The 12,274-nt window shown below is 34.0% G+C and overlaps 1 protein-coding gene across 3 annotated transcripts in view; it reads left to right on the top strand.

Moving 5' to 3' along the window:
* The window catches only part of LOC128998152 (CTD small phosphatase-like protein 2), a 35,706-nt gene that overhangs the window by 5,649 nt on the left and 17,783 nt on the right, over positions 1 to 12,274 (top strand). The window contains exons 1-4 of one of the 3 annotated variants that reach the window (XM_054424160.1): positions 3,336 to 3,626; positions 7,425 to 7,482; positions 10,217 to 10,421; positions 11,739 to 11,852. In XM_054424160.1, coding sequence (XP_054280135.1) covers positions 10,236 to 10,421; positions 11,739 to 11,852 — 300 coding nt within the window. In that variant the 5' untranslated portion in view covers positions 3,336 to 3,626; positions 7,425 to 7,482; positions 10,217 to 10,235. Of the gene's footprint in view, positions 1 to 3,335; positions 3,627 to 7,424; positions 7,483 to 10,216; positions 10,422 to 11,738; positions 11,853 to 12,274 lie in introns of those variants that run through there. The other 2 variants (XM_054424159.1, XM_054424161.1) reach the window with 2 other exon arrangements.

The raw sequence follows: 12,274 nt of genomic DNA, 5'->3' as shown, positions 1-12,274 counted from the left end.
CACTGTTTTTCTTATGAGCAGTGCATAGATTTTGATCAGCCGTTCTTGAATGAATGAAATACACACTAAAGAGGACACAAGCAACCACACTCGTGTAAATGTTACTGTTGTTCACTCCAAACAAATAATGTAAGTTTCACAGCTCTGTATCCTTTGACCACTGGGGAACAACCATGCAAATGCAAATCTTACTGCTCAGTTATATAAACCAAAAAATAGTACTGTATAAGGATAGTACCCCCCCCCCCCCTGCATCCCACAGCAAACCTACAGACTAAGTTAATTTCCATTTTCCAGATTGGATTTTCAATAAAATATTCCCTTAAAATTGTAAGATTTATTCCCTATTTAAATAACATTAAGTTTAACGAGTACCTTCGTTTGCTGGCTACGAGGCAGGTATTAAAGTATGGGTTTTATTTAAAACAATAGCATATCATGAAATAAGAAATTTTGCCAAATTTAAACAAAATATATCCATAAACAAGCAAACTAGAGGTCCGTGAAGTTAGCGTACCCATATTAGCGTATCCACTTTTGTTCATACCAATTGTTAGTTATTCGTTAGTTCTCGATAGTTCCCCAATATTTTGTTAGTTCTCTAAAAATAAAAAAGTTATAGCCGATAATAAGTGGGTACGGTACAACCCGTACTAACAATTGTTATATAGATATAAGCATTTTTCATGAGAAAACGGTGCCTGTTGGAAATTCTATAATTGCTAACTTCACACTTCCAGTTTCTAGTGTGCACTGTTTTCTGATGAAAAATGCTTATATATCTATATATCAATCGTTAGTTCCCCAATATTTTAGTTTGTTCTCAAAAAAATAAAAAAATTCAATCTTTAACATGGGTACGCTAACTTCACACCTATAGAATTTCCAGCGGGCACCAATTTCTAACGAAAAATCCTGATATCTATATATCAATAATTAGTTCCTTTTTAGTTCTCCAATATTGTTTTTAGTTCTCTATAAATAAAAAAGTTACAAGGCATGAAAAGTGGTTATGCTAACACATTTATAGAATTTCCAGCGGACACCATTTACTGACGAAGAATGCTTAGATCTCTACAGCATACCAACGGTTACTTCTTTGATTCTCTTGACACTTCTTCGAGATTTTCATTAGTTCTAAAAAAATAAAACAAAGCTTGGTATAAAGTTGTTCTTCATACGAATGTGGTAATTGTCAGATTAATGAAACCATTTATTACCGGCCATAACATTGTTTTAAATTTTTAGAACTGACGAAGATCCGTTAAAACTATTGAGAATAAACGAAGCAGTAACAATACGTATATTATAGATATAATTATTTTTCGTCAGATAAAGGTGCACACTAGAATTTGTGTATGTTCATTTTTTCCACCTTATATCTTTTATTTTATTTTTGGAGAACTAACATCAATATGGAAGAACTATAAAAAAATGAGGAACTAATTTTTTATACAGATTTTTCTTCAGAAAATGGGGCCCGCGGTAAAGTCTATAATTGTGAAGATAGCATACCCACTTGTTATGCCTCGTAACTTTTTTATTTTTGTAGAACTAGCAACAATATTGGAGAACTAACGGATGGTAAACAGATATAGGCTAATAATTTTTCGTCAGAAAACGGTGCCCGCTGGAAATTCCATAGGAGAAATGTTAGCATACCTACGTTGAATGTCTTGTAACTTTTTTAATTTTTGAGAGCTAACAAAAATATTGGGGAACTTACGAGAACTAACGAAGAACTAACAATTGTTATATAGATATAAGCATTTTTAATGAGAAAACGGTGCCTGTTGGAAATTCTATAATTGTTAACTTAGCATACCCACATTTTATGCCTCGTAACTTTTTTATTTTTCGAGATTCAGCAAGATTGTGCAACATGGTGGTCGTGGCAAGGATCACACCATAATAAGAGAGGATTTGGAGTGGTGTTTGTACTAAAGTATTTAAACTGTTTTAATCAAATATTATATTAAATATTTTTTTACGTTCAATTAAACATAAAAATTAAATTAATTAATATTTACATCTTTATTATACACCCATTGTCAACCACTTACCATAGGCCTGAATTAAACAATGCTTAACACATTACATTGTCTAATCCAGAGAGTAATTTATGTATTTTTTTCATGGTAAAACTTAGACCCGGGACTGATTTTTTTGCATTTCGATGTCCTCAAACCTTACCAATTGGTTTCAATTTGTATATGGTGTCTGTGTACATGATAACTTGAGCAATTATGGTCCTCAAATTAATTTTATTAACTATTAATTTTATTTTATTAATTTTATTCTGATCAAATTTGGCATGAATGTGTAGGGTCATGGTCATATGTCATTTATTTGACCATTTACATTAGTGCATTGGCTAAGTCAAAAATATACAGTTTGTTTTATAAACTAGCACAACTTTTAAACTAAACAATATTTAACAATTCTTAAACAAAGCACACTATGTACCCGGGACTACAACAGGAAAAAACTCACGTACACGGTAACCTAGTAGCATTTAGACACTGGTAATTTTGGAAGTATTTTTTTTAATAACAGGGGTTGGCTCAATTTTTAGGTAATTTGGCAATGCATTGAAAAACACTATACCGTTATAATAAATAAAAAAATTAAAAGGGTGGTTGAATGCTTTGGTATCTGTGGATTAAGACTGTTTCGCAAAGAATATGGGCATAATCTGGAACTTGTAAACATAGTAATGTTTTTTTTTTTTTTTTGAAAAGAGAGTATATACATGGAGAAGTTAAAATATTTGAATACGAAATAATTCTTTGCAGGAAGTTCGCAAACTGAATTTGAAGGGCTTGATAAACTTGAATGAGTATTGCCACAGACAATGGATAACCCATTTTCTGTGGTGTCGTGAAGCAGCAATATTAGGTCATGTTAACAGTTATAGGGTTTTATAATTTTCAAAAATAAATTATTTAAACATGAAATATCAATTTCCATTTTTTTGTAGCCATCGAGTGTAGAGCTTAAAAGACAAATAAATTTTATGTTTTGTAGTTTTTTGTATGATAAAGAATGTTTCAACTAATTCTAAAAAATCTCTGAACATTTAAAACCCTTATAGACAATAGTAAACTGTTGTAATTTACAGTTTTATTGAATTTTGCCTGATTATTTATCTTAACTATCTACATTTTATTAAAACACGTTTTTCTTCCCTGTAGCAGCAAACCTATGTACAGTAGGTCTTCTTGTTTGTTAGTTGTTAAACCTGATGTTACTGAAATTGGGGAAATATTTAATTAAAAAATGTAATCGGGCAAATGGGAGTTGGCTTAGTTGTCAGGTGTAGGTGGAGATGAATGTGCAGTACAGTATACACCAACTCTAGCGGTGGCGGTGGCGGTAAGCGACTGAAGTCAGTCACGTGACGGATTACGTCATCTGTCTCAGTGTAAGTTGGTTGGGAGTCGGAGAGACTATTCTGACTATTGATCACCCAGTACCAGCGCTTGCTCCCGCTCGGCAACCTTCGACAATTCCCGCCCGAGTTCGGCGTTTCAGGTCAATCTATCAGCACGGTGCTATCTCGTGTGTTAAGATGACATTTATTTTTTATATTCCCGTCGCCGACAGTGGTTATTTCTACACAGCCAGTAAGACGATCAATATTTATGCCTGCTTTCCCTTATAGCTGTAAACTAGTGTCTGTTGGTGTTTGCCGGGTTCGAATGTTCGAATGTTTTGAGCGGCAAAATTGATTTGTAGCTTGGCGGCTTGTCATCCCCAGTATGATCTTGTAAATCTTGAATTGCCGCTGCAATGATTGTCTCTTTGGCGGTTGTACGTGTTTATAATCCCGGGACCGCATAGTTTTACACGTTAATAATTGTTTATTTAACTCGCAAAATTGAAATAAAATAAATACTAATTTTCTGTGTTTATTAGAAATACAGCATGTGTATGTTATTCGGGTCTATGATTGCATTGGTATTTTGTACAAAATAGAATTACATATAATATTCAATTTAAAATCCCACGATAAAGTGATGACCATAGTTCTTTTGTAAGATTGTCATAAATTTGTTTTTAAAATAATTGGCTTTTACGGTAAAAAGAATTTTGTTAGCTGCAGTTATGATTACTAATGACATGAAAGCTATACTGAGACAAGACAGAAACAGTATCACGTCAGACCTAGATGTCAGTATAGGCATACAGCATTAAGTTAGATCTCGGCGACAGTATGATAGACATATAGCAAGAGCAGTGATAAAACATGTCTTTTGATGTTTGTTATGCTGTGTGTAACGTTGTCTTGCCTAATTTCATCTTTTGGCAAACTCTGTGACGTAGTGTTCTGCGCTTGCGCCGAGTCGGATTAGGAGTGATAAAATTGGCAAAGAAAATTCAAGTATTGGGTATGATTAGTTGATAGAGTTTGGCTGATTTGGTGATCTACAATGCCTATACAAACAAACACTACAATACCCCCGCCGCAGCAAACCTGCCGACTGAGCGAATTTACATTTCTGAATTGATTTCCAATTAAATATATTTCAATAACATTAGGTTTAACGAGTACCTAGGTTTTCTGCTACAAGGAAACTAATAAAGTGTGTTTTTACTCAAATATTAGCTTAGTAAATTTACAATTATAAATTATTTGTGTTTTAAGCTCTTTAAAGAGGCCTAGAGAGAAATTGGGAAATTTTGTGTTTTGAGGGTCTTAAATTAGAAAACCCAATTTTTACCCGGTAAAACCCCCCGTAAAACCCTGTTCCCATGGTCCGATCATGCTGGTTCGCGAACTCATTCAAGTGTATCCTGCCTTACACCTTTAAACCAAATTGCATCAAAATCGGACTAAAAATACTCAATTTATCGCGTTCACGGCCACACACATATATACATCACATAGGTTCACACATAGGCACACACACATAGGTTCGGCGAAACCTATAATTTATAATATATATCTACCACTTATACCCATATATTATCTATACACGGTAAATATATATATTTGAATGAATGGTGTTTTTGGTTTCTGGGGACAACAAAATGAAAAAGTAGACTAAGTTATATATTCCCCGGGCCTAGGTCTTACCGTGCCACCTACGGTAATAGCTACTTCTTTACTGCAAAGATTTGGCAATACATTGGGCGGGAGTTGGGCGTACTGGCGTTTGCACTGGGTAAATTGCCGGTTATTACCTTATACATTTATAGCTGTATTCGTATGGAGTATAGTTTTTGTATTATAAAAGTAGTTTGAATAGCATCGCGTCGTCCGCTGTGCGCACACACCGGTAAAGACGAATTTGTTTAATGGGAAAGGATAAAACCAAAGCAAGTATAAATGTTATTTGACGGAACGGTACAATAAAAAACATCTTGTGCTGCGACCTGTCCTTTTGTGCGTGGCGGCAAGGATAGATGTTATTTGACGTAACAGAAAAAGACAAAGCCGTTTTGTGCCGCGGCCCGGCGTGTTAGTTTGTGCGCGTCAGCAAGTCGGATGTTATTTGACGGCACGGACAGTACAAATCAGCCGTTTTACACCGCATCTTGTCCGTTTGTGCCGTCTTGGATTTTTTGTACTTTTTTAAATTAATTTTACTTAAATAAAATTTTTTTGGGGTTGGTTGAATTACACGAACTTTTTATATGACAAATAGGTTTACATACTTTATAAATCCGACAAACAGCTCAAATTGTACAGAAAATTGATTATATGTTTCGGCTTGTATCTGCCATTGTCAAAACATTGTAGTGGGATGAAGAAATACTTGTCTGTTTACTAACAAACATAAACACACACACACAAACGAACGGGACGACGACATTTACGAAACGAATAAAACTTAATAGGCCTTCTGCATCATGACCTTCACCGCGTTGCGCGTCCTGTACGTGCATTTTAGTAATAAGCCTATCAAGTTTTATTCTTTCGTAATGTCGTCGTCCCGTTCGTCTGTGTGTGTGTGTGTTTATGTATATTAGTAAACAATGACAAGGATTTCTTCATCCAACTGCAATTTTTTGACATTGGCAGATACAAGCCGAAACATGTTAACAATATTCTGTAAAATTTGAGCTGTTTGTCGGATTTATAAGGTATGTAAACCTATTTATAATATAGAATATAAAAACTCAGGAGATAGAATGGGAATTAATTTTAAAACACTTTTAGCGAATTTCCCTATAGGGAAGTAGCTATTACCGTAGGTGGCACGGTAAGACCTAGACCCGGGACCAATTTACTTTTTCATTTTGATGTCCCCAGAGGCCAAAAACACCATTCGTTCAAATTTTAGCGAATTTCCCTATAGGGAAGTAGCTATTACCGTAGGTGGCACGGTAAGACCTAGACCCGGGACCGATTTACTTTTTCATTTTGATGTCCCCAGAGGCCAAAAACACCATTCGTTCAAATTTTTATATATGTATATATATATATATAGACTTATATATATATATATATATATATACGTCCGTGAACGCGATAACTTGAGTAATTTTTGTCCGATTTTGATGAAATTTGGTTTAAAGGTGTAAAGCGGGATAAACTTGAATGAGTTCGCGAACCAGCACGATCGGACCATGGGAACGGGGCTTTACGGGGGGTTTTATGGGGTAAAAATTGGTTTTTCTCACTTTTGACCCTCAAAACACAAAATTTCCCGATTTCTCTTTAGACCTTTTTAAAGAGCTTAAAAAAACAAATAATTTAGTATATAAAAGTATTTTTGTTCGATTGTTAGTAACGGAGAAAATTAAAAAAATTGTAAATTTAAAATTCCCATGTTATTCTTATGGAGAATACTGTCAAATGTTGTAGTTTGCTTGTTTATGGAAATATTTTGATCAAACTTGGCAAATTTATTTATTTTGTACTACGCTATCAACATTTTACTAAAAAACACACTTTATTAGTTTCCTTGTAGCAGCAAACCTAGGTACTCGCCAATCCTAATGTTATTAAAATATATTTAATTGAAAATCAATTCAGACAAATGGAAATTCGCTTAGCCGACAGGTTTGCTGCGGCGTGGGTATTTATTTATTAAATAATTTTCTAACCTGATAAAAAATTTACTTTGTCACACCATTTTATTTTTTAGTCATTTTACTGTTGTAATAAACTCATTGTAAATACTTTGAAGTTCACACTGTTGGTAAACCAGGTAACATTGGTTGAAAGGAAGTGCAAGTAATAATTTTGAGATGGTAAAATTGTTGATTTTACAAGAAACATATTTTGTACTAGTGCTTTGTTTGCAATTGGAAAGTGTCCTCATTAAGTTTGTTTCAATTGTTTGCAACTCTGAATATAGTTTGACTTTGTAATGCATTTTTATGTTCACATAACACTCAAGTAAACTTCTACATCTATCATAAAATATACATCACATTTTGCTCTTGGTGTAACATAACTTTTCTTTTCACAGGCAATGTGTGCAATACGTAGAGTAGATACGTAAACGTCCTCCTGTTGCTATTAAAGAGGTAAGTTTGTTTAGTGAATTTCCTTTGTTATATAAAATAATTAACATGCCTGGTTTTAATATAATTGTGCCCAACAATTAAAATTTTTTACTCTATGACTTAATGTTTTTTATTAGTTATGTGCAATGTAACATAATGTAAACCTAATGAAATATAAAATGGAAACTGTAGGCCTACTGATTTTCTTCCTTTGCTCTGAGCATTTCAAAACAGTTGTTAACTTTTTCCAAAATTAGGTTACTGTACAGGTACAAAAATTGAAACAAAAAGATGATTCAGCCAAATTTAATTCCTGCTCAGTTATAATATATTGAGGTGTGTATTTTTTATCAACTTTATGACTTATTAATTAAATAGCAAATAGACTAAACATCCCAAACTAAACAAGCAAGTTGATAATAGTAAGAAATTAGAACAAAAAAAAAAAAAACAAAAAAAGTTCTATAACTGCCTTTCCAACAAACAAAACGTTTTCTACCCAGAACCAAAATCCGAGTTATAAATAAAGTTCATTATCTTTCCCTTTGACATCACTATTTCGTTTTTTGTTGTTTATTTATATAAAACTGCAATTATAAGAAATGAATCCTATTAATTTAGTCTTTTCCCAATGCATGTAAAACAGAATATATTCATTGTAATGTTAGAGACTCCATAGATTAGCAAATATCTAACAGGAATTACTTAGTAAAAAAATAAATAAATAAAGATGTTAAATTTTGACTTTTGCATTTTTTTATGAGTCAGTGTTGTAAATCAAAGAAATATAAGATTTTCAAAACAATTTGCAGAATTCCTCCTTTGCCCTTATGTGACATCTTATCACATCTTTATAGACATGTCATCAATTGTGTTAATCTACCCTCTATTTGTATTAATTGTTTTCATCCATCACAATATTTTTTCCTTCTTTTGACTTCCATACTCAAAGAGGAGGTTCACGAGTTCTTGGTTGCGTGGCCCGCGGTTATCGTTGATCTCGGCAAATTTTAACCGACGGCCAAAAAATGGGTTCACGACATAGAGCGTTAGCCAAGACCAACGTTGGCCGTCGCTCAACAGCAGGGATTTACAGGAAATTTTCTTTGGAAGGTTGGCAACAGCCACATGGGCCCCTCAGCAGGTTTAAGTTCAAGTCCAAAACCATTGTTATTTTCGCCTGAGATAATCCTATTTGCGCTAGACCATGACTCAAGAACCCGACAAGTTGATTTTTTGGCCCGGGGTGTTTTCTAATTGGACTCGTGAAGCCGACTTTTTGCGCTCAGGTTTATCCCTCTCATAAATTGGATGAAGTTTATCTGTCTGCGCCCGAGCGCGGATAACCTCGTACTCGTGAACCTGATTTCTAACCGTTATAACTGGATTTTGCGCTCGGACTTAGGATTATCTGTGACTCGTAAACCACCTCTAAGTTGCTCATTGTGTTTTTGTTTATAATTTTTTAGTTTTGTTCTGGTTTATGTACTAATATTGTTACGTTTAAATACTTTTTTCATCTAGGGGCGTGATTGGATTCCAGATTCTAACAAAGACTTAGTGAAAACTTAGTTTTTCCCATTCGGATTTCTTCAACTAATAAAGATGGAAAATTTCTGCATCTTATACTTACGCTCTTTAAACCCCTTTTGTTCCAGTTTCACCTTTATATCCTAAGATGTAACTAGCTAGGCTCTACCTGGAACTGTTTTCACATTCCTTAAAAAAAATACAAATTACTTTATAAAAATATGAGTTATATTATTGTTTTTTAGGTTTTTGATTCAATAATATATATATATACAGGGTGGTAATAAAGTCCGAAGACAGTTCAATATTTTCTAAACGACAACAGATAAATTAATAAGATTTGGTACATCAACACCACACCTAAAAATCTACTTTTTTAGGAAATATAAATTTCCTGTCATATCATAGGGACGTCCTATAGCAAGGAGTCAGAAGGAAATCTTAAATAGAAGCATAGGTTGACATGTACATCAAAATAAAGGTCTTTACTAGCAGAATATAATGTCGCAAATTTGAACTAAAACGGACAACCGAGCCAAGAATTACAGTTGTTCAAAGATTCATTTAATTTGCATTGCTATTATACGCTTACTCCTCAGGGGGCACAGCCCTAGGAATCGGAAGAAAATTGTTAACGTAAGCATAGGTCGATATGCACATGAAATCAAGGTCTTCACTAATAGATTACAATGCCGTAAATTCAATCTCAAAAGAACGCCTGAGTAAAAAATGGCAGTCGTTCAAAGATTCAAAATGGCAGATTCAAGAAATCTTTGAATGGCTGCCATTTTGTGCAGGATCAGTCTTTTGAAGTGTGGTTTGCGGCATTGTATTCTACTAAAAAAGACCTTCCATTTGATGTGCATATTGACCTATGCTTCCATTTAAGAATTTATTCCGACTCCTTGTGGGTCGTCCCCCTGAAGAGTTATTGGATCACTGAATATGTGTTAAAATAAAGTTTTATGCTCTGTAACTTTGTACCAAGTACTGTAGCTCTATCTACATTATTTTTTAAAATATTTAACTGTCTTCAGACTTTATTACCACCTTGTATATATTATATTAGGCTTTTATTTTGAAACATTTTTCCGGGAGAGGACCCCTGGACCCCCTTTTCTTTGCTGATTTGTGAGATTTGAACCCGCAACCTTGGAGATGGAAGGCCCCCTCAACCACTAGACAAGCTCGCTCCCCTTTAGACCTTGAATATGGCTTGTTGCAGGTCCGAAAGAGTTGCAAAGATGATGTGGCTACGTAGTGAAAAGAGATGTCGGCCAAGGCTGAGATGGTGTGGCCGGGGTGGAGGGGTACAGAAGGTAGCAGCCATCGACCACACTTCCGCCCGTGTATCCACACACAGCTCTCGTGTCAGCCGTTGCGGCAGAGTTACAAAGTGGCGTAGAAGGAGTGGCAGTCTTCTCAAAGAGGTTTCTCATTCAGACAGTGTTACATAGTGTGTTAGCTTAATAGTTGGCCTTACATTAAACCATTGACTTTTGGACACTGAAGTAGACATGATCTATACAGCGTGTCAAGTTAAGTAAAGTGCTTTACTCTGTTAAGGTGTTTTATGTGTACAAAAACGTTTTTTCCCCATATATCCGTCATTTTGTTTATTTTTTACACAAAGAATCTCATCTTTGTTTTTTTAACCTATTTCTTGGAAATCGGCATTTAGTTAAAATAAATAAAAGAGATAGATTTATTGAAAAATTAATTTTATCCAATATAACATTTTTAATTGCAGCCTTTTAAATATTCAAAGTCGAATTCCATGAAAACAAGAGACTCAGTCATTAATTTACATTTCATCACATTTAAATCCCTTTCAAATTCAAATCCAATGACTCTTTGATTGTAAAAATTGGTTAATAAAAACTAGTTAGGTATAACAATGGTGGTAATTTTATTTTTACGTTTACAATCCTAAAACACCTTGAAGTACAGCATTTTGTTCACACTAAAGAAGAGTATTAATACATTTATGTACAGTTGCATATTTTAACTAGAAGTGGTGTGGTGGACTATCTTTGACAAAGAACACCTATTTGCCTGCTAGTGATGTTTTGTATGTTACAGCAAGCAAATATGTTACTGACATTTATTTTACTGTTTTTAGATACAGAAATGTTTTGCAGAAAAATCAAAATTCAATTGTAAAATTTTGACAATAAATAAAAAGAGCCGGGTGTCGGTATTTGGACGACTTGACGATTGTTTCTCGATTCCGATACCAATGTTCAAAAATCTATGGAATCAAGAATCGACACATAAAGAAGCTGTTTCTTTTTAATCTTTTCCCATCTTTTTTGCCCACCCTATTGAGTAATCAGCTGATTTGATAGAGCATCGATTGTAATTGTCTGCTAAACACACATCACTGTGCAGACGATGCATTACACCACAACAACGTAACTCAACTCATAACACAGTAGCTTGTATTAAGTTTTCATATAATCAGCAAGATATAAACAGTTGTTGAACACGTTTTTCTACTTTGAAAAGTTTAAATAAAATATTAGCAAGAACACTCGATATCTTCTAACAACGCAGCAACATATTTTGTAAGTGAGTAAGGGCCCCTCCGCAATTGCGGACCTGGCCAGTCCAGGCCTGCTTAAATGATTATATTAACTGACAAGTTTCATCAATTAAATTGTATATTTTGACCCACTTCCTGGAGTTTAGTGACATCACTTGTTTGTTTTTCGTACCAATATAACCAATAACTATTTACATTACAGACATGCAAAGAAAATGTTTCACCCTACCACAGTCTCAAGAAAGGGTTTTCACGTTCAAAGAAGATTCTACTTGAAGATAAACTATGCTCAAAGATTTCTGAGAAAGATATTCAGGTAATGAGTTCCACTCTTAAATCATCAAGAGTAAACTGTAGAAGGAATAAACAATTTACTGTGAATACACGTTTTGCATTTAAAGCAGCGATTGTAATTTAGAATAAACGTAAGTCTAACCTTTGCTTGGTACAAACACAAACCAAAGTTCAAAATTAAAGTATAGCTTCAGAACATAAAAACTACAGTACAATAACCAGTGACGTAGCCAGTCCTAAATTTTATATATTTTTTTTGTTAATTTAAACATAAAATTATATAACTATGCTGTTCTTTATTTCTTATTATTAAGGTAGAAATTAGTAAGCCAACTGGTTAATCATACTAAGATGTATAAATAGCCTATATATGTATTGTAAGAAAGGGGATTAACCCCGTACCCACGGTGCTCATCTAAGCAGACACTCTGTTCACATTACACT

The sequence above is a fragment of the Macrosteles quadrilineatus genome, unplaced genomic scaffold (assembly GCF_028750875.1).
Source record: "Macrosteles quadrilineatus isolate MER2022 unplaced genomic scaffold, UCM_ALF_1.0 Scaffold_7__1_contigs__length_78375512, whole genome shotgun sequence".
Classification (NCBI taxonomy): domain Eukaryota; kingdom Metazoa; phylum Arthropoda; class Insecta; order Hemiptera; family Cicadellidae; genus Macrosteles; species Macrosteles quadrilineatus.
Note: the sequence above shows the minus strand (reverse complement) of the source record. Positions and strands in the feature narration are given on the sequence as shown.